The 24,726-nt window shown below is 47.8% G+C and overlaps 1 protein-coding gene across 6 annotated transcripts in view; it reads left to right on the plus strand.

Annotated features, from left to right (window-relative positions):
• Positions 1–14,476, plus strand: part of RALGAPA2 (Ral GTPase activating protein catalytic subunit alpha 2) — a 382,487-nt gene extending 368,011 nt beyond the window's left edge. For 3 of the 6 annotated variants that reach the window (XM_053574242.1, XM_053574246.1, XM_053574247.1), the window contains 2 exons: positions 1,338–1,377; positions 4,395–11,111. In XM_053574242.1, coding sequence (XP_053430217.1) covers positions 1,338–1,342 — 5 coding nt within the window. In that variant the 3' untranslated portion in view covers positions 1,343–1,377; positions 4,395–11,111. Of the gene's footprint in view, positions 1–1,337; positions 1,378–4,394; positions 11,112–13,789 lie in introns of those variants that run through there. The other 3 variants (XM_053574245.1, XM_053574243.1, XM_053574244.1) reach the window with 3 other exon arrangements.
• The last annotated feature ends 10,250 nt before the right edge of the window (positions 14,477–24,726 follow it).

Genomic DNA, 24,726 nt, shown 5'->3' on the forward strand with positions numbered 1-24,726 from the left:
GCCCCAGGAGGACCCACACAGAGAGGCCCTGTATCTGTCATCTCTGAGAGGCAGTGCCGGGTAACTGTGTTATCCAGAGGGTCCACGGAAAACATTCTCGACTATTGCCAACAATTGAAAGCCCAGAACCGCTCATGCCCTAGGAGTGCAGCCGGCATGCGGGGAAGCGGTGGGGGTCACGGTTGGAAGTCAGACTAAGCGGACTGGAGAAAGCTGCCGATCGCCAAGTGTGATCAGTTACTGGTCCCGAAACTCCTAACTCCAAATAATTTTCCTTTTGGATGGGGCTAATTTTCATTCTGTGTCTTCACAGAAGTACACCTTTCTTCCAGAGGGCCCCGCTGAGAAAATGTCAATGGTCCTTCTTCCAGCGGCATCCTGAGCCACTGTCTTAGAAACTGACCCTGGTCACTGTGCCAGCCTTGGCAGATGGGGTCAGCAGAAAATCCAACTTTGTAACTGTGTCGTGCAGACACTGTGGTCCACGTCACTGATGAATGTCTTTTGTCCAGATCCAGTGGTGGTCTAGAGGCACTGCATTCAGGAGCATTGGGAGAGTTGTGGGGGTCAGGGTGGCAAACTGCTGCCTGGCTCAGGAAGAGGGTCACGTAAGAAATAGGACGGTGTAGAGGGGGCAGGGCGATTGGAAGACCCTGTCACCAAGTGTGGAAAGAATAAACCCACCGCCCTGCGCCCCCCCCCCCGTCCTGTGTGCCCGCAGCCCTCCAGCCCAGTGGGACAGAGTGAGCTGCAGTCTCATTCTGCCGTCACAGGGGTCCCCTCCTGAGCCTTCGTCTGCACAGCATGCTGCGTGCTCCCTCCCTGGGGACTGTCACATTGCAGGCGACATAAGTACTGAATTAACACACCGCATACAACTCAGAAACCTGTAAAATGAAACGTGGAGACGTAAACTTGCACACCTGGGGGTTTCAATTATGTTTTTCAGACTATCCATTGAATGCCAGATGCTTAGCTTGAACAATCTTTTATGTTTAATTGTATTTTAGGCCAAGTCAGGAAAGTTTGGACACCAGGAAAAGGAGACAGCTGTCAGTACTGCCCAGGGCCTGCGGGCCTCCTCACAAGAGCTGCACTCATATATCCTAGGAGTTTCAATGTCTCTCTCAGTTCCCATTTGTTAATGTGGCACCAGCGAGTATTTTGTCTATTAAGTAGAATTTTCAAGTGGATTTTCAGTTCTTACTGATCTGCAATGCTGTGAGCCTGTGCCCACAGCTCAGGGAGACGTGTTGTTAGCGCTGTGTTAAGCATCAGGTTGGAGCCATGAAGGTGCTGTGCACATATTCATTCCATTTTATGTTCTTTCCCTTCAGATTAAAATACTCAAAGGTCTCATCACAACATCTGAGCAAGGTAAGGCTGGCAACCCTGATTCCCCCAACCACCCTGATTTGGGGGAGGAGATGTTGGAATTTCTAACAGGCCTCCTCCATAGCTGGCATTGTTGCAGTGACCCTCACTGCCCTGGGCCTTTGCTGTCCCTGCCTTCCCTCCCGAGGGGAGCCCTGTGGAGCTCCTACCCCTGCACGTCTGCTGCTGCTGCCCAGGGAAGCCCAGCCTTGCCTTTCTTCTGCCCTGCAAAACTCCAGGCAGAATCCGACACCAACACCTGCCATCCCCAGAAATGTCTTTGTTGCCCGCCCTTTTGTATGGAGGGCAGCAGGGAGCTGGTGGACACTGGCCGCCCCCTTTTTTGTTGCCTGAGTCTGAAGGAGCAGAGTCTTGAGATGGGCTGATAAGATGTGGCACGTGCTGGGCCCGCCTCCGACCAGCAGCCTTAATGGAGGCCTTCTAGGCTTCCAGGCGGGGAGGGCAGGTTGTCGAGGCCCCTACTGAATGGAGCAGCTGGGAGAGGAAAAGCAGACAGAAGCTGGAGAGCATGGAGGGCGGGGAACCTGGGGGCTGGCTGTGGTCTAGGACCCAGAGGGCAGACGGGTGGTGACAGGTGTGACCTCCCCAGCCTTGCCTTTCGGGCCTGGGTCTGAGATCTCTGAGGGACAGCAGGCACACTGGCAGGGCTGGCCTCAACCTCCCCCCACCCCCCATGCAGCCTGGCTCCCAAATCACAGGTGGAAAGAGAACAGTTAATGATTCTGCTAGAGGAGAAAGCGAGGAAGGAGCTGTCATGTATCAGCCCTATCACCCACAGTGGAATCCACGGCACAAATGCCAGTCACCGTCTGAGTGAACACAGAGGTGGGATGTCAGGGCCAGATTTGTTGGTTTATCCAAAACATCTCCCCTGTCCCACCAGGCTGGGGCTGTTACACCTGCAGGTCAGATGAGCAGCCAGAACGCCAGCCAGCCGCTGCTCTGACCATTTACCCTTTCTTGTCCCTAAGCCATCACTTTAACCCAAACACACAGGTGACAGTGCTGCAGTACTCACATTGGAATGGGGGAGAGCAGGGCTTTCCACCCTCTCCCTGCAGATATTTTTATTTGCTGAACCCCTCACATCCATGTATATCCTCCTATTCCTACCACGAAAGTGGTGAGATGGGGCCATTCCCTGCATTTGGGAGTGGAGTTCCCACATGGTGGAGACGGCCCTCCCTCCCTGCTCAATCTGCCACTGCTGCCTTGCCATCATCCTCAGGCTATAGCAGGCACAACAGGAGCCATAACAGGAGGGTGACTCAACAAAGGAAAAGTCTGGGAGCCTGGGGGTGTGCATGGGGGACCATAGCACTGGCTCACAGCTGGCCCCAGGTGAGGCTTTGCCCTTTGGCCCCGGCCCCCAGGGTCCCTGCTCTCAGACACTCCTGTGCCCTTCACTGTAGAGCTTCACGCCATTTGCTCAGGTCCACTCGGGGGACAAGGCCGGCTTTTTGCTCAGGTCCACTTGGGGACAAGGCTGGCATTATTCTGTTCATCCACATGGCTGCAAGGACTCAAGGTGAATTACTCCTTCCGTCCTTGACCTCCCTGGAGCGTGTGCTGGCATGGATGGGCTGCAGTATTTTTGTTCTAATCCAGAATTAGTAGTGGCTTGCTTTTTTGCTTAACATCTTTGAACATCCCTTTATACTTTCATTTACTTGCTTTTAAAAAATTTTTTTGCTTCCTTTTCCCAATTGATATGATTATAGTAGTAGGTGGGGTGGTGTTTCCCAGTGGAATATTACGTGGGATTAAAGCAGGTCTTGTTCCCCCTGCCACCTCCAGCCCTGGGTTAAATGCTGTTGTCTAGCACCAATTCCAAGGGTGAAGAGATACCTTGGAACAGTCCCCCCTCTGTCCTGGGTGATCGTCTAACCCTGCTACTTTGTCAAAGGCAGCCTGTTTTTAAATACAAAAATATCACGTGAGAGGCCCAGGGCACTCTCTCTGCCCATCCTTACTGAGCCTGGAAGAAATCCGCAGCCCCTGGGGCCTGAAAGTGCAAATTTCAGAACACACTGGACCAGGCTGCCTCACAGGTCTGACCATGTCTGCAAGTACTGACTGCAGAAACTCTTCCTAGAGACAGTCAGATAAATTCAGTGAAAAAAATGCAGTGAATAAAATAACCTACTTACACAAATTTCAAATGCCAATAATAATAATGTCAAAGGCCACAGCCCTGGACTAAAGCATGTGGGGGGGAGACGCAGAAACTCTGCCTTTGTGAGTGCCTCTTCCCCGCAGAGATCACACAGGGAAACTTGGGTCATAATACAGCAGGGTTTAAAAATACATTACAAGGGGAAGGGTGATGAAATGAGCCTCCCGTTCACAGAGCAGTCCTGGGGGACCCCAAACTTGCTGGCAACAATGGCTGGGTATTGCAACAGGCATTCCTGTGCTCCTCTGAGTGCTGAAAGCCACCCTGGGGAAGGACGGGTGCAGATAGCAGCTTTTAATTTTATTCCTTTTTCCCTCCAGTGCTGAACAGCTGTATGCTCATCTGGACTCACGCAGACGAGCAGTTTAGTCCTGACCTCTAGTCCTAGACCCTTTGGGGAGTAATTGAATTGTAACTCACTGTGTAAAATATCAATAAGTAAACACGTGGCGATTACAGTGACACCAGAAGGGAGGGATCCCCAGAGCTTCCCGGGCCGGCTCACTGGCCAGACCTTCCTCAGCCTCTCCTCTCTTCCACTCCAGTCAGATTCTTCTCTCTTCATTCTTTACTTGCAGATTAGACAGTAGGTCTGAATTAATTTTTAAAAGTTTCATAGCTTCTTTTATGCTGAAAAGCCGAGGAAAAGGTTAGGAGGAAAGACATTCATTTGTTTGCGGGCGTAGCACAGGAACAGATCATCAGACCCTGCTCCTGAGGATGTGGCTCTATTTCTCCTGAATGCCACACATCCTCCCTTAAATCAGGGGCCACAGAGCGTCAGCTGACTCCACGACATAGCCATTCTGTGCTGCCTTTGCAGGGACCTCTGCCTGAGTGCCCACCTCGAGGAGCCCCTGGGTGAGGAGGCGACAGATCAGACCCTCCTGCCCCTGCCCAAACCCGTGAACCCGGAGACTCCAGGAGATGCCTTTGCTGCCCTGGGGCCCTCAGCGAGTCTTCCCAGCAGTGGGCTTCTGAAGTCAAAGCTGATTTCCACTCAAGTGTTACAGGGGAAACTTCCAAACAAGGCTGCATCACCTTGTCCTTCAGCTTCCAAAGAAAATAGAAAAAGTTACCAGTAACCAGAGACAAACCACTGTCACACGGGAAAAGATTCTGAGCTTTCAGGGAAGTAGAGAGGAGTTGATTTCTGTACCCCAAGTTGTCTTTTCTTGTTTATACATCTAAGTATGATTCACAGAGAGGCTGGCAGACAACTGCTTGATTTTTTTTTTTTTTTTTTTTTTTTTTTTTTGGTTTGGAGAATTTTCTCTGCATTGATTTTGCTGCTTATCCTCTAATGTTAGGATTTATGGTTTACTCAAAAATTTCATCATCATGGAAATTGGCTTTCCCCAGGGTCCTCTGCCTGGGAGAAACCACACTTCAGATGTTGAGTGTTTCCCACCTGCCGCCTACAGAGAAGAGGTTCTCCTGACCACCCAGAGGCCCTACAGGGCAAAACAGTGACAGTTCCATCCCAGAACACCCAGATGATTCCAGAAAACAAGGTCCTGTCCTTGCAAGAGTTCTTGCAGGACAGGAAGTGTCCCCAAGGCTCAACAGCACCACCACAACATGAAGGGCGTGCCCAGCCTCGGCCATGGGGCTGCAGTGGACACCGCGGGTCTCCTTATGCCTCCAGAAGCTTCACCCTGCAGTTTTGCTCCCAGCTATTGCTCGGAGAGGCCAAAACAAAACATTTCTTGTCACACAAAGCTTTAGGAAAACAATTCCATACAAGGGATTCAATCCTTATTTTTTACCCATTTGACTCCAAGGAAGGCACATTGGGCCTGTTTTTTTAAAATCAGAAGGAAAGAAGGAAGAAGGACTGACAAGCCCTGGCTTTTGTCTGGCCTTGCCCAGCTCCCTTTGCTGGGGTTTCTGGGTGGACTCTACCCGCCTAGCCGCAGAGAAATCAGCCAGCTGGGAAGGGCTGTTTGGCACAAACCGCCTGCTTCTCTCCTGGCCCCTGCCTGGTCTCAGAGCTGGAGGTTTGCTCCCTCCCAGCTGTGCCTCAGAGGGAAACCCAGGAAGCTCACCAGAGCCCATCCCCACAGCACAGGCTTTGTTCTGTGAGACAATTTCCTCACACACGTGTCCCGAGAACAGGGAACAGCATGTAAAACATAGCCACTATCTAACGCTTATGCTGAGAGGCCTTCCCGTCTCCCTCTGCCCCCTGCCCTTGCACACACTGCATGTGACCCCAGCCCACGTGGTCACTGAGGGTCTGGAGAAGCCCCTGAGCCCGCCCACCCCATCAAGCCGCCGTGTTCACAGTGGAGCGGTTTGCTCTGTCAGTCTCGGAGTTGGTCTGGCAGGTGGCTTGGCCTTAACTGAGAAGGACTGAGACGGCCGTTCCTATCAGAGGGTAGACCTTCGAATTCTAGAGAGAATTTATTTTTCTGCTTTAGGGGGAGTTACAGGTAGGCTTCGAGGTGCCCTGGACAGAAGCAGCTTGAGAACTGTCTGAAAGTAAGAGAATGAGGTGTTCTGAAGCCAAATTGAGCTCTGTCACTTTGGGCTGCTTTGTGCGGGGCCCACGTCCTCTCTCACTGGGGTTAATGGTAATATAAGGGTTGCTACGAGTCATGGCATTTTCTGTGGTGTCAGCAAATGCTATGATTCTTCTCCCCGTCCCTCCTTCTTAATGATTTGAGCTCTCTGGTCGCAATTTGGCCAGTGTCACTCATACCCCAGGCAGGTCTTGAGCTGCTTCAGTTATGTTTACAAAGTACCCAGAGCCTCGTTTCTGCAGGGAAGCACCCGGCCTGTCCTGGGCTCCAGAGTCCCCCGGAGGTCTCTGGCAGCAAGGAGCTGCTGGGAGAATTACATCTTCAGGATTACCCCTGTTACAGAAGTCCTGGCTTTCGCAGAAGAGACGTGTTAGGATGGGGAGGTCCCAGTTAACTCTTGTGGATTTCTGCTCCCGTGTACCAGCGGTGCTGACTTTAGCAAATAACTCTGCCTTCAGATAACCCCTGATAACGTTAACAACCCCATGACACCAGGTCACAGCCAACAGTTTTCGACTGAGGTTGTTTTTGAGTCCCCTGGTCTGGAGATCTGGAACAGGGCAGCAGGGAATCTAGCAACTGCTTTTGCTTGAGATGCGTGGACTTGAGTCATTTTTGTTATCTGGGGTGGAAAATCGAAATGATTAAGTTTTTTTCTTAGAAAAGTAAATATGTATTTTTGGAATAAATGCCTTTCAGCAAAATTGTGGAGGGTCATTGGTTCAGTAGGGACCCACCGTAGGTGCTGCTGACTCCTCAGGTTACTATCACTAGGTCAGCCATCTGTAAATCAAAGTGGCCCTAATTGCCCCAAATGTGATAAGACTCATGGGCCTCGGGCAGGGCCAGGCCAGTTCCCTCTGTCTCTGCACAGGGTTTCTAGATTTCCATGCTGATGTTTATGGGCTCCACTGGGTAGGTTTATATATTTAAAAAATTATTAATTTCACAAAACAATGACTTTTTTTTTTTTTTTTGAGACAGAGTCTCACTTTATCACCCTTGGTAGAGTGTCATGGTGTCACAGCTCACAGCAACCTCCAACTCCTAGGCTTAGATTCTCTTGCCTCAGCCTCCCAAGTAGCTGGGACTACAGGTGCCCACTACAATGCCCAGCTATTTTTTTGTTGTTGTTGTTGTTGTTGCAGTTTGGCCAAGGCCGGGTTCAAATCCACCACCCTCAGTATATGGGACCAGCGCCCTACCCACTGAGCCACAGGCGCCGCCCGCAAAACAATGACTTTAAAAACAGTCAAGCCTTCAGCAAACAAATAAGAAAATCCAGCCCGGGTGAATGAGTGTCACCAGAGTCTTCCGTTACTTATCTGCAGCCTCTGAGCACCAGGTTGTGGGGGATGGGAGTGACCCTTGACTTATGATGTGAGTTTTTGCTGGGACCCTTAGCCTTAAGATGAGATCGCACAGATCCACGGAGCCACATGGTCCGGTCGTCCTGACCCTCAGCTGCCTGTGCTTCGCTGACTGACAAGCCCTTTACACTTAGTGTGATGTCTACACGTAACTGCATCTACCCAAGGGGACTGACCACATCTGGAGGGAAGCTCGACGTGAAACCACCATTTCAGTTGCCCTCACATCTGTCTGTGGCATACACCTCAAGTGAATGTTCTGTTTTCAGGTCTATAATGTTAGTACATGTAAATAAGGAGGAAAATTGATGAATATGGTAAATTAAGTTATAGTGTGTCATTTGATTCTCTTTTGAGAATTTTGCTGTCTCTTATTTAATTTTCCTAAAATCAGGGAATTCTCCCCATCTAGGTTCGTTCTTGGGTGGTAGAGCCCTACCCCGCCTCCGCAGGTGTGTGCGTGAGCACCAGGGCACATCCCGGCACAGGCGCCACACACAGCTCCACTCAGGCCGCCCTGGCTCCCTGCTTAACCTTCCTCTGCTCCTAACTCTGATTTACTGTGATGATGTAATAAAGGGGAAACAGCACTGAGGTGGTACGTTTCTTTCATTTTCATTATAGTTGGTAGGAAAATAACGTATATCCTGACATCTCATAAAAAAGTGGTTTGCATTTTTCTTGCACAAAGTTGTTCAAAAGCATTTTTTAACCAAAGCCTAAAAATGTATCCAAAATGGTAGCTTTTGCCAATCCTGAGAAGTTTATAAAGGTGTCTGTGTAACAGACCTCTCTGTTCCTCACATGGAATGCTCAGATCCGATCACAAGAGGATCTGCGTCCAAGCATCATCCTTCTCATCTACTGAAGTCCATTGCTGCCTGCCTCTGTGATCGCCATCAATGGGCTGTGCCGCCTTACCCTTACCCCCGGGGCAGCCAGTGTACCAGCCGCCCTTCTGGTGGTCTGGAGTCCCTGTGCCCCATGAGCAGGAGGCAGACTCTGCGGGTTTGTCTCTATGAATAAGTGACAGGGAAAATGGAATAATGGCCAAAGCCAGGTTGATGGCCCAGCCTCAGACTCCAGCTGTCACGTGATGGCTTGGCCAGGTGGCTCTGCCAGTGTCCTGGGTTACCGGCAGGTGCTGGACAACAGTGGTCTCTCAGGACATCGCACAACTAAGTCCGTAGGACTCATCCATTTGCCCATTTAGCAACTAATGTGTTGACTACCTGTTGCTTGAACTCTGTGGCCTCAGATGGGCCAACATACTTTCCTGGAGTGTGAAGCAGAGCCTGAATTGATTTGGCCTCTTTTTTCTTTTTTAGCTTTTGACTGATAGCAAGAACTTGCTTAAAGTTGTGTCTTTTTTTTTTTTTTTTGTTTTGTGAGGCAGTCTCAAGCTGTCACCCTGGGTAGAGTGCCATGGCTTCATAGCTCACAGCAACCTCCAACTCTTGGGCTCAAGCAATCCTCTTGCCCCAGTTTTTCTATTTTTAGTAGAGGAGGGAGTCTCACTTTTGCTCAGGCTGTTCTCAAACTCCTGAGCTCAAGCAACCCACCCCCCTGGGCCTCCCAGAGTATTAGGATTGCAGCCTTGAACTGCCACATCCAGCCTCTGTCATGCTTTTAATCAGGGGTCCTCAAACTTTTTAAACAGGGGGCCAGTTCACCGTCCCTCAGACCGTTGGAGGGCCGGACTATAGTTTAAAAAAAAAAAAAAACTGAACAAATTCCTATGCGCACTGCACATATCTTATTTTGAAGTAAAAAAACAAAATGGGAACAAATACAATATTTAAAATGAAGAACAAGTAAAGTTAAATCAACAAACTTACCAGTATTTCAATGGGAACTATGGGCCTGCTTTTGGCTAATGAGATGGTCAATGTCCAGCTCCATATTTGTCACTGCTAGTCGTAACAAGTGATACAAGTGTGCATCGGTTAGTCTAGATCTGGTTGGAGATTTCAGATGTTTCATTCTGGAAAAAGTCTGTTCACAGACATAAGTGCTGCCAAAGATGGTTGCCATTTTGAGTGCATGGTTCCTGAGATTAGGGTATGTCTCAGAGGAGAGAGATGCATAGAAATTAGGAATGCTGCTCGACTTGAATGCGTCTTTCAGAGAGTCATAATTCTGCAGTTCAGCCAGTTCCATTTGGTAAGTTGTATCCACATTTTCAATGTCAACAGAAAATGGGTTACAGAAAAGCTGTATGTCCTGTTCATGGAGCTGAAGCTCTTTAAATCTAAATTGGAAATCCTTTTGCAACTTTTCCAGTGAATCCACACATATTTTGTTTGGGAATGCAACCAATGGATTTTCCGCTAACAGATTTTGAATTGTGGGGAGATGGCAGAAATTTTCCTCCTTCACTTGTTTGATGAGGAGGCCTAATTTTACTTCAGATGCTTTCACATGTGATTGCATAGCACAGATGAGCTTCCCCTTTCCTTGAAGTTGCACACTGAAACTGTTGAGTAGCTCTGTTACATCTGTCAGAAAGGCAAGGTGCCATTTCCATTCTGCATCATTGAGCTCTGGTACTTCTTTGTTTTTTGAAAGCAGAAAAGCTTAATCTGTGGAAATAAGTCATAGAAATGTTTCAAAACTCTCCCTCGACTCAGCCAACGGACTTCTGTGTGGTACAGAACATCTTCATAGGCAGCATTTAGCTCAGACAGAAATTCCTGAAATTGTCTGTGTTTAGTGCATTACCTCTAATAAAGTTAACAGAAGATACCACAATTTTCATAACACAGTCCCATTTCAGTGATTTACTACACGGCGCTTGGTGGATGAGGCAGTGTATGGCTATTGGATGAGAATGGTTATGTTTGTCCATCTCTTGGTTAATGCGAGCAATTACTCCTTTCTTAGACCCCACCATGCTAGGAGCACCATCAGTTGTCACACTGGCTAGTTTTGCCCAGTCCAGCTCCAAACTATTCACAGTTTGGCAAACCTTTTCATTGATATCCTATCCTGTAGTTGTTCCTTTGATGCTTTACAGTGCAGCAAGCTCTTCTGCAACTTTGAAATAGTCATTCGTTCCACGAATAAAAATTAGAAGTTGTGCAGAATCACGAACATCATTACTTTCATCAAGTGCCAAGGAAAAATAGGAAAGTTTTTTTGTGGAGTTTTGAAAATGCTGATGCAAATTGTCTCCCATTTCTTCAATCCTTCATGTAATTGAGGGTCCTGAAAGACTCACTGTACTAAATAAATCGGCCTTCTCTGGACACATCTCTTTGGCAACAGAAAGAAGGCATTCTTTAACAAATTCTCCCAACACGAATGGTCTGCCAGTGCACGCTATTAGCTTGGCAACTTGAAAACTTGCTCGCAGTGATGAAGTATTTAGCTGTTTCTGCTTCACAAAAGTATCTTGCTGAGTTGTCAATGTATATTTCAGTTTTAATATTTTATCTTTTCTCACTTCTCCAACCAAACAATCATATTTATCTTTATGTTGAGTTTGGTAGTGTTGACGCAAATTGTATTCTTTGAACACAGACACTATATTCTGGCATATCAAACACACAGCTCTTTCCTTGTACTGCATGAAAAAGTAATCATAAGTCCACTGTTCTTTGAATATTCTATACTCCGAGTCAATTTTTCTCTTTCTTGATATCATTGTTTCCTAGGGATTCCAAATTGCTATTAGTAAAATACATATATCTATCTATCTATATCTATATATATATATATATATAGCGCTCCAAAAACAATATACCAGCAATAACTTTGCCCACACAGAGACATGCAGACTGCACTGCCCATCAATGCAGTCTGATCAGTGTCCGTCAATGCAGTCTGATCAGCGTCCGTCAATGCAGTCTGATCAGCGCCCGTCAATGCAGTCTGATCAGCGCCCGTCAATGCAGTCTGATCAGCGCCCGTTGATGCAGTCTGATCAGCGCCCGTCGATGCAGTCTGATCAGCGCCCGTCGATGCAGTCTGATCAGCGCCCGTCGATGCAGTCTGAGCAGCATCCATCGATGCAGTCTGATCAGCGCCCATCAATGCAGTCTGATCAGCGCCCGTCAATGCAGTCTGATCAGCGCCCGTCAATGCAGTCTGATCAGCGTCCGTCAATGCAGTCTGATCAGCGCCCGTCAATGCAGTCTGATCAGCATCCATCAATGCAGTCTGATCAGTGTCCATCAATGCAGTCTGATCAGTGTCCATCAATGCAGCCTTGCCAGTCCACATCATTTCAGCCTCGCCAGTGCCCGTATGGTAGAACTCTGCTTTTACCTCAGGCTCACACTGTGCGGTGCGGGAACAGGCATGGTTACAGAGCCGGTTCCTCCACCACCTTTCCAGTTCACACTACCCTGTGCAAACTGCACTGTGATCTGTGAACTCACACAGGAATCTGATCGCATGGGTGAGAAGACCCATGTGATCAGATTCCACTGCAGGAAAAAAGGCACGTATGCCTTTTTTCTTCCGAATCTAATGAGAGTTCAGCCGTACAAGCATATGGCTGAACTCACACTGCTCAGAGATCGCAACAGTGTGAACCAGGGCTTACACAGCACACAACATACAACATCATACACAACTGAATAGCAATCAGAATATAAATGCAGGGGAGTCGGAGAGTTCGGTTCACATTCCACACATGCACACTGCAGGCCCGGGACTAGTCAGCTGCTAAGCAGGACAGGCAGTGGTGACAAAAACACCCCATGGGCCAGATAAATGTCCTCGGTGGGCCGCATGTGGCCCGCAGGCTGTAGTTGAGGACCCCTGCTTTTAATATTTGGCTCCTCTTAGAAGAAAGCTCGAGGAGGAGGTTTAGAGCTTCACAGCCTGGAAGCAGTGGTCCCCAGCCTCGTGCAGCAGTGTCATGCAGGAAGCTTTCCAAGTAGGATGCAGATACTGGTTTGGAGCTTGGACTGTCCCCATCGGTGATGCTCTGGGCAGCCCTTACCCCTGTCACCCCCGCCCCGACGCCCACCCTGCATGCCTACCATGGAGGGAGCCTCAGGGCCGCTTCCCAGACAGCAGCGTGTTCCTTAGACCTGCACTCCCACCCTTCACGTTTCGGCTGTATAGCCCTGGAGATTTTCCCCAGGCAATTTAGGGATACTTTTTAGGTCTGGAAATGAGTATTTGAAATTCAAGGGATATTGTTATGAAAGTCTCAAAACACAGTTTTATTTTATTTTACTGAGAAGGGATCTTGCTGTGTTGTCCAGGCTGCTCTTGAACTGCTGGGCTCTCATGATTCTCTTGCCTCAGGCTACATCCTTGTGGCAAAAAGATGGGAGGGTGGAGAGCCATTCCAGGCCATCGTGCTTCCTATAAATGATCAGGTTATCTTCAAGAAATAGTCATCAAATCTTAGGCCATATCATGCAAGACCTTCAGAAAGAATCCCACTTCCACTGCTGTAAGCAAGGCTGTCATAGATCTCTCTTGGCTTTAAATACTAGAATTTAAAGGAAGAATATTCTTAAAGGTATACTCTAGTCATAGTATAATTCTGTAAGTATTCCGGGAAAAAAGGATGCCAGAATTACTTATGTTTCCTACAATAAACAGTATCTGCCAGCAGGAAGACTCCGACTTTTGTATTTGTTCACTTCTGTACACATTTGAGCTGGCATTGTGGTGCTGTGTGTGTGTTTACTAAAGGGAGGCCACTTTCATTTTCTTGTTTTTCTTTCTGTAAATGGAAATAGTGTTAGCTGCCTTTTATTTTTGAACCAAAAAATAAAGATCATGGAAATAGAACATAAAGTAACCTTCATCTCTGCACATTTTGGTTTACTGAAGACAGATCTGCAATGAATGGTTGCTTACCCCCTGTGCTCTCACAGGTTCCACACAGGCTCCACGCAGCTGGAAAGTGGGGCTTCAGGGAGGAGCTGAATTCCTCAGTCCCCACTTCTTATGACACCCCCTTAAGCAGCAGTCATTGTTTTTAACCAGAGCGTGGTCTGTTGATGAAAACAGCAGGTTCCATGTGCCCTTGGCCACCATAAAGGTGTCCCTAATGCTAAGTCAGAGGCCTCCTTGGCCACTCTCCTACAGGCCAGGGTCTTCGCACTGTGAATTTGTTTTAATAGGAGACTCTCGCCAACTGGCCCTGTACGTGGAGACTGAAAAACAGACTTGGAGATGAAGGACCTAGAGCAAAAGCTGGCTTTGTGTGCTTGTCGGGGTGATATCCAGGCCAGTTCACCACACTCCAGGAGGTTGCTGTCTGCTCGGCACCCAGATGCACATGTTTGTTAACACTTGCCACAGTTTGGGCAAAATTGTTTTTTGTCTCCTGAAAGAAAGTTTTATGTTTTCAGGAGTTTCAAAGAAAGAAGATTAAGACATGTCAATGTCCTTATATGCCACAGCAACTGCCCTGGAGTGGGAAAGAACGAACTTGCTCCCAAAACCCAGGTCAAGGCTTCCCGGGTGCCGCCTGCTCAGCTTCTGCGGTATTTTCACCCTCAGAGAACAGGACGAAGGCAACCGACAGCCCAGGAGCAAGGGGCATTTCAGGCAATAGCCCCAAATGTGCTCAGATGCGCCCTCCAGATCACACCGTCGGACGTACCGCAGGAACAGTACGAACTCTGAGAGGATGCTCTTTCAGAGTAATAGCAAGGAATGTGCTAGAAATGAGATTGCTTCCTTTTTGTCATTGTTAGAATTTTAAATTAAAAATACTTTGTATACTTAAGTCTCCACTGGCCTAAGTTAAGTTGTATGAGATGAGGGGTTATAACAAGCAGCCGCGTTAAAAAGTATTTGGAAGACCCTGCCGTTTACAGGGTGAAGGTAGGAGGAGCGCGGAAGCCCAGTAGCATCCTCCCTCCGCCCCACGTCAGACACGAGCAACGCCAGAGTGTTGTTTTTCTATTCATATCGAAATATTCCTGCCTCATGTGAAAGAACATAACGTACATGCTTGCAAATTCTATTTCAAACATTATTTTAGAAAATGAAAGAATAAATGTATAAATTACCTCTGGGACAAGAAGGCCCTTTCCTTTGTGCCCCGGTGTAATTCTTAACCTTCCGTGTGTGTCTCCCCCTCCCCCTGCCAAGATCCACGTTGAGTGTGACACAGGCTATTTCCCATGAAGAAGCCGTGCTAGTCAGCCGCCTCCTCGGCTGGGGGCCCGAGAAGTCTGAAAATTGGAGTGTGCTTCTCACCAAGGGTGTGAAGTGGTAAGGGGGTTGCTATTATAGATCCTGAAAGGAGCTTTTTGACTTCAGAAAATAGCCTGGCAAAGAAAAGCTTTTTCCGTGAATGCTCAGGGACTGCATTATGCCCCTCAGATGAAGAGGAGAGTACTTTGGATCAATATTCCCTAAGAAATGGCTGCTGGGCTAAGTGCAAGCAGAGCGCCTCGATAACAGGTCTCCCTCCCCCCGACCTGCAGAGCCTCCATGGCAGATCTCTCCCGAACAGTCTGAACCGGCGAGGGCTGCACATTAACGGCATCATCATCTCCTGTTAAAAAATGTCACCCTAGTCTGTCTTCCACGTTGAAGGCTGAGGACGGGCCCACTGGAAATGGTTATTTCCACAGCTTCCTTCAGGGAGACCCAGCATCTTCACTCCAGGCACCAAGTGAACCCCGGGAACTGTTCAGACCCAAAGGCAGCTCGAGATGGGGGCTTCTCTCAGTCAAGGAAGGGTTGGTTATTTCCCAATTATGGAGATTTTAATGAAATGGCCAGAGGACAGATTTGGACGTTACACCAGGTATTCTATACTTTTTTCCTTCTAAAAATGATTCCCCCCCCATTTCAGTCCCACTCCCTCCAGATTAATGCAAACACATACAAAGGTGCAGGATTTGCTTTTCTACAAAAACAGCACCATATAACATACATGATTCTACAGCTTCCTTTTAAAACCTTCACGGCCACCCCTCCCTCTAATTTATCGTTTTTAGCAGTTGGATGTTATTCCTCCATATAGATACGTCTTAATTCACTCAGCCATCTGTGGACATGGAGGTGGTTTCCAGTGTTTTTATAACAAGCACAACCTTATAAACACCATCACACCCATGTCCTGATACACTGTTGTTTTATTTCTGTAAGATAAAATCCCCCAAAATAAAACTGCAGAGCCAAGAGTACATGTAATCATCATGGACTGAATGTGTGTGTCACCCCAAAATCCACATGTTGAAGCCCTGACCCCAGCGTGATGGTATTGGGAGCAGCGGCCTTTGGGAGGTGGAGGTGGAGGAGGTTGTGAGAGTGAGGCCACGCGATGGGGTTAGTGCCCTGCTGAGAACACTGAGGCCAGAGTCTCTCGCTGCCCTGTGGGGACACGGGGAGAAGGCAGCTGTCTGGCAGCCAGGAAGCTGCCCTCCCTGGAGAACCGACTCAGCCTGTGCCTTGATCTTAAACTTCCCAGACTCCAGAACTTTGGGGAATAAATTCCTGCTGTTGAAACCACCCAGTCTGTGGTATTTTGTTAACAGTAGCTCAAGAGATAGAAATTTTAGCCCTAATAGATTTTTGATCACCTCAGAATTCTGTAAAGTCAGTTTTGGAATTATATAACAAAATGAAGCTAAGATTCGTATCTCCCCATACTTGCATAAGAACTTATTACATTATACACCTGCTTGAGAAAAAGCGTGTTTTCAGCCATGATGAAATGAGGCTCTTAGTGACCAGAGAGAGTGGGAGCTCCCATTCTGTTTGTCCTTCCTGCATGTTCCATGGTAATATTCTAAAGTATTTCTTTATTTTTAAAGAAATTTCTGAAAATATTAATACTAACAAATGCCTCAAAGTACACCATAAATTTGCCTCTTACTAAAGATTGGGCCTGGGAATTAGATAGTACTGGCTTCGAATCCCGCTGCACACTTAGCACATGGCCCTGAGCTCTTGAGCCCCAGCCATGCTGTCGCTTGTTTCCCCACCAGTGATGCGGGGTTGTAACGCTGACTGTGGCAATCAGCCTCAGAGATGGCCCTCAATGGTCACCACCTCCCCCCGTTCACTCCCCTGTATGGTCTTTCCCACACCAATACGGAGATGACCCATGGGACCAACACGACACAGCAGAAGTGTCTTCCACCTTGGCCTCTTGGCTGGCTTGCTCTGGAAAAAGCCATTCTTTGAGGACACTCCAACAGTGCTATGGAAACCGTGCCAGGGAACCATCTTGGAAGTGGGTTCCCAGCCCCGTCAGTCCCTCACTTGTGGTGGCCCCAGTGGACAAATCACTGCAACTTCATGAGGGAACTGAAGTCAACACCACCCAGCCAGCTGCTGCTGGATTCCTGACTCACATAAATAGACATAATGTTCAAAGTCGCTAAATTTGGGGGTCATTTGTTATGCAGGCATAATAACTAACTGTGACATTAACCTAATAATGGTTGCTTTGAAGGTGAGCTGAAGACGGTGCTCAGAGGCACACACCGCAGACAGCATGTCCTGATGGTGGCTTACATTACAGGGTGATGAGATGATTGTAAGTCCTACCTCAGGACCCAGACCATGTCACTTCATGGACAGAATGCTGTGCCGGGGAGCCAGAGAGCCAGGTCTCTCTATCCCCCAGAACAGGAGCCTGTGAAGTAGTGCAAGCCACCCACACGTCACAAACGTGTGCTCCGTATACAAATCGATGAATCACAGTACTTTCCATGTAGGGTTAACATGAAGACCAAATAGAAAATTCATGTTTGGGCCCGGCACAGTGGCTCATGGCTGGAATCCTAGCACTCTGGGAGGCTGAGGCAGGTGGATTGCTTGAGCTCAGGTGTTTGAGACCAGCCTGAGCAAGACTGAGACCCTGTTTCTAAAAAATAGCTGGGTGTTGTGGTGGGCGCCTACAGTCCCAGCCACTCAGGAAGCTGAGGCAAGAGGATTGCTGGAGCCCAAGAGTTTGAGGTTGCCGTGAGCTATGATGCCACAGCACTCAACTGAGGGTGACAAAGTGAGAATCAGCATTCACGTTTCAGCTCTCTGAAAGCTGGCAAGCACCATACAAAAGAGCAGGTGCGGGGCGGTTGCCTGTTACTGCATCACAAATCACTCCGAAATTCAGCGGCTTAAAGCAACAACACTCATTTTATTATTATCTCGCAGTTTGGGGGTGAGCAGGCCCAGCGGGGGTGTTCTTGCCCAATTCTCTAGTGCAAGTGCAGAGATGCAGGTGGGCGCTGGGGTCAGCTCAGGGTGGATGTGGCTCTTGGCTGAGACTCTGCTGTGGAGCTGACCCCAGCCATCAGTGCAGCCACTTCATGGCTCCTCTGTGTAGCTCTGGCTTCCCCACAGCACCAGGACCGAGTTTCCCAATTCTCAGAGTCAGAGCCTGCCTGGCCTTCTTGGACCTCGCCTCAGAGTCACCCGGTGTCCTCCCACAGCACTTGCCTTGAGAAGCAGCCATGACAGCCTGCTCTGCTCTGGGAGCCGGGCGCACAGACTCCGCCTCGCAGGGGGAGCGTGTCAAAGGCTTGGCAGAAGTGTTGAAACCCTGCACCAGGCGGCAGGAACGATATGTGGCATTTGAAATCAGTGTCCTCTCACATCCGTGGATGAGTTAGATGGGCATCAAAAACCCAAAATACCAAGGGTCGTGAGTGAGTCCTCACCGGCACTCGACCTGAATAACTCATTTCATCATAACGACAGCCCTGGAAGGTACTGGGTTACTAACAGCCACCACTTTACCAGCTGAAAGAGATAAATGTTTATTAAAGGCTCTTGGCTACTTCACTTTGTGTCCAGGAGGCCACGCAATCAGGCTGTGGGGTTCAAAGATGCAGAAAAACATTCAAATTACCCCACCAGACCCAAAGGCAGCTCATCCCATGACGCTGGGCCATCACTAGTCACCCTGAGAGACCAAACGCCTCTCCACGCCCCTCACCAGGGCCCCTGGTGCCACCTCCTTCACGTCTCTCCTCCGGATCCATGTCGAGTAGGCGAGTTTGACTAGAGATGAGGCGCCTCTGACCTGAGCTGTGAGGGCAACTTCATCCTCACTGTCAGACCCTGACCTTAAGCCCAGCACGCTTGTCCTTCTGTTACGGGAGGGCCTAACTGCAAGGGAAGCTGGAAACCAAGTTTCCAGATTCTACTGGGGAGGCAGGACTCACCAGATGGGAAACTATCAGAGCACAGGAAGAGTGTTCAAATCACAATACCTCCCTAGACTCAACCAGCAAGAGCTAGAACTCCTGAGTCTTACAGGCTCGGGGGCTCACACCCATAATTGTAGCACTCTGGGAGGCCAAGGTGGCAGGATCACTTGAGGTTAGGAGTTAGAGACCAGCCTGAGCAAGAGTGAGACCCCATCTCTACTAAAAATAGAAATGGCTCCGCACCAGTAGCGCAAGTGGCTAAGGCGCCAGCCACATAACACCAGAGCTGGTGGGTTCGAAACAGCCCCACCCGCCAAACAACAATGACAACTACAACCAAAAAATAGCCGGGCGTTGTGGCAGGCGCCTGTAATCCCAGCTACCTGGGGGGCTGAGGCAAGAGAATCACTTAAGCCCAAGAGTTAGAGGTTGCTGTGAGCTGTGACATCACAGCACTCTACCCAGGGAAACAGGTTGAGACTGTCTGAAAAAATAAATTAATTAATTAAAAAAAATAAAAATAGAAAAATTAGCTGGACATGGTGGCAGGCACCTTTAGTCCCAGCTACCTGGGAGGCTGAGGCAAAAGGATGACATGAGCCCAGGAGTTTGAGGCTGAAGTGAGCTAGGCTGAAGCCATGGCACTCTAGCCTGGGCAACAGAGTGAGACTTTGCCTCAAAAAAAATAAATAAATAAAATAAAAACCTCCCAAATCAACCAATATCAAGTGCTGAAACTGAAGCAACAATAAAGAAAATTTCCAACAAAAAAAGTCCCAAACCAGATGGTTTCACATCAGAATTCTACCAGACTTTCAAAGAACTTGTACCTGTATTCCAGACACTATTCTGCAACATCGAGAAGGAAGGAACCCCCAAACTCAGTCTATGAAACCAATGTCACCTTGATACCAAAGCCAGGTGAGGACCTAAAAAAGAAAACTATAGACCAATCTCTCTAATGAACAGAGACCCAAAAGTTCTCAATCAAATCTTAGCAAACAAAAGACTGTTCAGAAGGCATGAGGCAAGCAGAAAATGTGATAAATATCTCCGGCAGGTGGATTTTCCTCATTTTGTCAATGAGAAAACAGCAGAGAGAGGCTGGATATTAAACTGTGGTGTGTGTGCCCTAAGTAATACTACTCAGCCTTAAAAAAGATGGAGACTTGGTATCTTTCGTATTTACCTGGAAGGATTTGGAAAACATTCTCCTAACACAAGAGTGGAAAATCAAGCCATCCCATATACTCAATACTAAGTTGCAACTAATTAACAACTCAGGTCCACATGAAAGAAAAATTAAATTTAAGAAGGGGGGAAAGGGGGTTTCTATAAGTTCCCACCTGAGGGGTGCAATGCATACCCATATGGCACCCTTCCTGGGTGAAGGACTCAAGTTCAACTTGGATTTCATCTCACAAATGCAAAAACAATGTAACCTCATTGTATTATCCTCCTATTAATCCCAAAAAACAGAAAGAAAGAAAAGGAGCCCAAGGCCACACAGCTTTTAAGTGGTGGGAACAAGATGGTAAAAGCAGACACAGCTCCAAACCCCCAGCCCCAGCCTGCTGGAGACGGAGCTGGGTCCCACGTGAACACGTGAAATTCCACCACTGTGGGCGAGGGAGGGAACGACCTGCCAGGATTATCAAAATCTATTCCTTGGAGGGCGGCGCCTGTAGCTCAAGGAGTAGGGCGCTGGTCCCATATGCTGGAGGTGGCGGGTTCAAACCCAGCCCCGGCCAAAAACCACAAAAAAAAAAAAAAAAATCTATTCCTTGGAGAAGCCACCACACTGGAACTCTCTTTGAGGTATACGATTAAACTTATTATTAGCACATTTTCTTAAATGTTACTAGACAGTGAGAACCCAAGTTACGGATCAGGTTTGGTGCGTGTGCCAACCCTCCCCGGTCCTTCGGCTGAAGATGGCGGGGATTGCCTCTGGGGGGCCTTGCGCTCGGGGGTACTGCCTTCCTTCACTCGTGCTGTCACCAAGGTGCTGGGGTGGCCTTTAACATGCTCGCAGCTGTAGAATAGGAAGTGATTTCCACAGCCGTGTGCTTCTAGAACCAAGTGCAGGGCAGAGAACTTGAAGGGAGGTGGCCGTGTGAGCCAGCACTCAGTGACAGTCTCACCGTTGCTTAGGGCACCCCCGTTCACCAGGAATGAGTTTCTTTCTTTCTCTTACGGTTGCATCTGAGGATGTTAAAGCAAGCTTAAAAGTGATGCAGGGTCTATGAATTTGGTGCCACAAACATGCCACTGTGAGAGCCTTAGTTACAGTCAGGGAGTGCTCAGCCTATCTGATCTTCTCATGAGTACTGGTTATTTGTGCTTGCAGGTTGGATCATGAGAAATGAGTTTTCGCTCAGTCATGGTGGCTTATGCCTATAATCCTTCGGCTTTGGGAGGCCAAGGCAATCACTGGAGGCCAGGGAGTTTGAGACTAGCATGGGCAAAAGAGATCCCTGTCTCTATAAAATATTTAAAAATTAGCTGCATGTGCCTGTAGTCCCAGGAGGCTGGGGCAGAAGGATCATTTGAGCCCAGGAGTTGGAGGCTCACACCAGTGTACTGCAGCCTGGGTAAGACCCCTCCCAGGGGAGGGAAGGGAGGAGGAAGAGAGAGTTTCTCCAATATGTAACCCAGGAGATAACTTGAAAAGAGAATGTACTTAGCTCATCTCTCTCTGATGCAGGTGGGATTTTCACACTGTAGTTTTGTCCGGAACAGAGCTCTGCTGTTCCCATGATTTGGGATGAGAACGGAACCTGTTCTCACGCTACGTTAGCCCCTGACAGGAAGATGGAATCAAGTCCTTTGTGTATTTCACTACCCATTTGCTTCCTCCTTCACCGGAACATGGTTTCTCTCTATGAACCAGTTTCCTTCTTGATCTTAACTAAATTTCCCTACTCACCAGCCATGTCACCTCTTAGGGCCGTCCATTTCTCCATCTGTCACACGGGGATAATGATCAATACCACCTCCTAGCATGACTGTGAGAACTCAGTGAGTAATTTATATGAAGGCTTCAGATAAGGCAAATGATATGAGCTTCAGCTGTTAGTATTATCACAAGGCCATCATTAGTTGGGGTTAGTGGTCTCTGGTTAAGGCTTCAAACCATCAGCTCTTCCAGGACAAACTTAACTTTCCAGGCAACAGCTCAGAGAACTCAGTCTGTGACCAGGACCCCAAACTTTAAACCAATGCATGTTAAACATCAGTGAGCACACAGATTCCCCGGGTGTCTTGTTAAAACGCCGATGAGACTCTGATTTCGTAGGTGCGAGGTGGGGTCTGTGATTCTGCTTTCCTCACCAGCTCCCAGGTGACACTCGTGTGTCCACAGCCCACGGTCCACATCTTGCATAGCAAGAAAGGACAGAACCTTTTCCACTGAATTGCCGTAACTAATACTCTTGTGAGACTGTGTCAGAAACCCATTTCAGAACAAAATTGCTCATAATGATTAGGGACTTGTAATTGGAGCAGAGGTCCCCCTGTTGGACACTGGCCTATGCTCCCTAACGCTCAAAGGTTTGCATAATTAAAAGACGTTTATTGCCAGGAAGATGTTTATTGCTATTGAATTAACTCTATTTTTAAGCAAATCAATGCTGAGTTAGTTATCTTCTGTCTTTAACTCAATTTTTAAGCCAACGGTTACCAAAAATTCTTTAAATGTTGCCTTGAACTATACAAAATTGTTGGTATGAAACTTATTTTTGCTTATAAAAAGAGTGATTTCTGGGTGGCACCTGTAGCTCAGTGAGTAGGGCCCCGGACCCATATACCGGAGGTGGCAGGTTCGAACCCGGCCCCGGCCAAACTGCAACAAAAAATAGCCGAGCATTGTGGTGGGTGCCCGTGGTCCCAGCTACTCGGGAGGCTGAGGCAGGAGAATTGCCTAAGCCCAGGAGTTCGAGGTTGCTGTGAGCTATTACGACACTGCACTCTACAGAGGGTGACAAAGTGAGACTCTGTCTCTAAAAAAATTAAAAAAAGAGCGATTTCTTAGGGTTCAATATAAAAGTTGTGATTCCATTTGATAAATAAAAATCATCATCACCGTGAGAAAACAACCCTGAAACCAGGAGACAAACTTCCTCTTCCGTTTCTATCTGTGCAGATGGATGAATAGGGTGGGCTTTGTCTGTATTACCTGAGGGTCCCTGTGACTGACAGGACACCCAGGAGCAGAATGAATAAATCTATCTTGGAGGCAGTTTCCTACTTCCAGAAAAACTAGTAAATTTTCTCATTTAAACAGTTATGTTAAAAACCATGGTCCCCGAGGCGGTGACACCTGAAGAAATAGAGGTCCTAAATCTTGCAATTTTCAAGACTTACGTGTGCTGAGTTGTTGAGTTTGTGACACTCAACACACAACTGAGCAAAGCACAGTTGTCATCAGGACGGAGTTTCCATCTAACCCAGGGCAGGACATGGGAGAGCTACAGCAGCACAGTTGCACCATTTTATTGTCTACTGTGTGATATTAGTTGGGAAACTTTCCCTGGAAAGGGCCAGAGAGTAAATATTCTAGGCTTTGTGGGCCATGGAGTCTCTATCAAAATTACAAGACTTTGTAGCCATAGCATGGAAACAGCCATAGGCCCTAAGTAAATGGGCATGGTTATGTTCCAATAAAACTTTATTTACAAAAACAGGCTCATGGACGGATTTTGCCCATGGACCTGACTTTACCAACCCCTGGTCTATCCTTTTTTATTAGAGATGGTGGTGGCAATAATTCTGGAATCTCATTATAATCTTGAAATGTCTAAGATCATAGTTACTACTACGAATAAATCAAGGTAAGTATAATATGCATTTAACTTGTTTTAGACCTTTTTAATCTGAATTACCAAATTTCGAAAACATGGCTTTCTTTGTGGTTCATAGAGCAAAAAGCGTCCTGATACAAATCCTAAATCTTAATTGTATAACTCTTTTATTGAAATGATTTAAAATTGTAAATTGTGTTCAGTGATTTATTGAGATAGACATGTGAAAACCCTTAGGAAGGTGTTAAGAATAAGAATTCTGTTTTAAAAGATGCAAGGAAGATATTCTATTCAAAGACACGAGGGAAGAAACAATGTATTCTTTTTTTTTTGTAGAGACAGAGTCTCACTGTACCGCCCTCGGGTAGAGTGCTGTGGCATCACACGGCTCACAGCAACCTCCAACTCCTGGGCTTACGCGATTCTCTTGCCTCAGCCTCCCGAGTAGCTGGGACTACAGGCGCCCGCCACAACGCCCAGCTATTTTTTGGTTGCAGTTTGGCCGGGGCTGGGTTTGAACCCGCCACCCTCGGCATATGGGGCCGGCGCCCTACTCACTGAGCCACAGGCGCCGCCTGAAACTTTGTATTCTTTTGCAGAGTAAAATAGTGGAAGAAACCTAAATGATTCTGTCCAAATTTGGGCACCTAGAGACTGTGGCTTGGTTCATCTCCCTCTGTCCCTGACAGGCCTGAACTTGATTATTTTCATATACACTATTTCTATCAGTTTCTGCCCATCTCTTAATAACCACCTCTTTGTAGCTGTATTCTAGACTGGCAAAGGCTCACTCTGTACACTGGAGTAGATAGCCACAGAAAAGGACTGCAATCAATTGACATTACAAGCTTTGAATGGCAATACCGGACGCGTGCCTTCCAGCCTAAGTTCCTCATCCTTTTCTGTTCTTTGTGCTGGGAGGAAATCTTAGGCTAGTGTTTTTTCCTCCTCTGACCCCCCACCCCCCATGCACTAACACCTTCTTTGTGTCCTATCAGACTTGACACACAATAGCTGCTTGGCTCACTCTGCCCAGCCTCTCACCATCAGGTGTGACTGTCACCTGGCTCTGGTGTTTGAGAAGGGATCCTGGCATCAGGGCCCTGGTCCTGCACACAGACAAAGCAGATGCTGCGTTCACATAAAAGGACTTCTTTGATGAGTGAGAGAAAAGAATAATGAATGCCGGTGGAAGTTTCCGGCATTACTGGGAGTGCCTGGGCTCTGCGGAAGGGGGGCAGGTTGGGCAGACTAGTGTGCCAGCAGGCTCCTTGAGCAGGGCTGAGCCGCGACTGCTGGAAACACTGGCTCTCAGTGCTCACACCTCCCATGCGTCCTCCTGGCAGGAAACATTCTGTAAGTCTC

Source organism: Nycticebus coucang, chromosome 21, assembly GCF_027406575.1.
Source record: "Nycticebus coucang isolate mNycCou1 chromosome 21, mNycCou1.pri, whole genome shotgun sequence".
Lineage (NCBI taxonomy): Eukaryota > Metazoa > Chordata > Mammalia > Primates > Lorisidae > Nycticebus > Nycticebus coucang.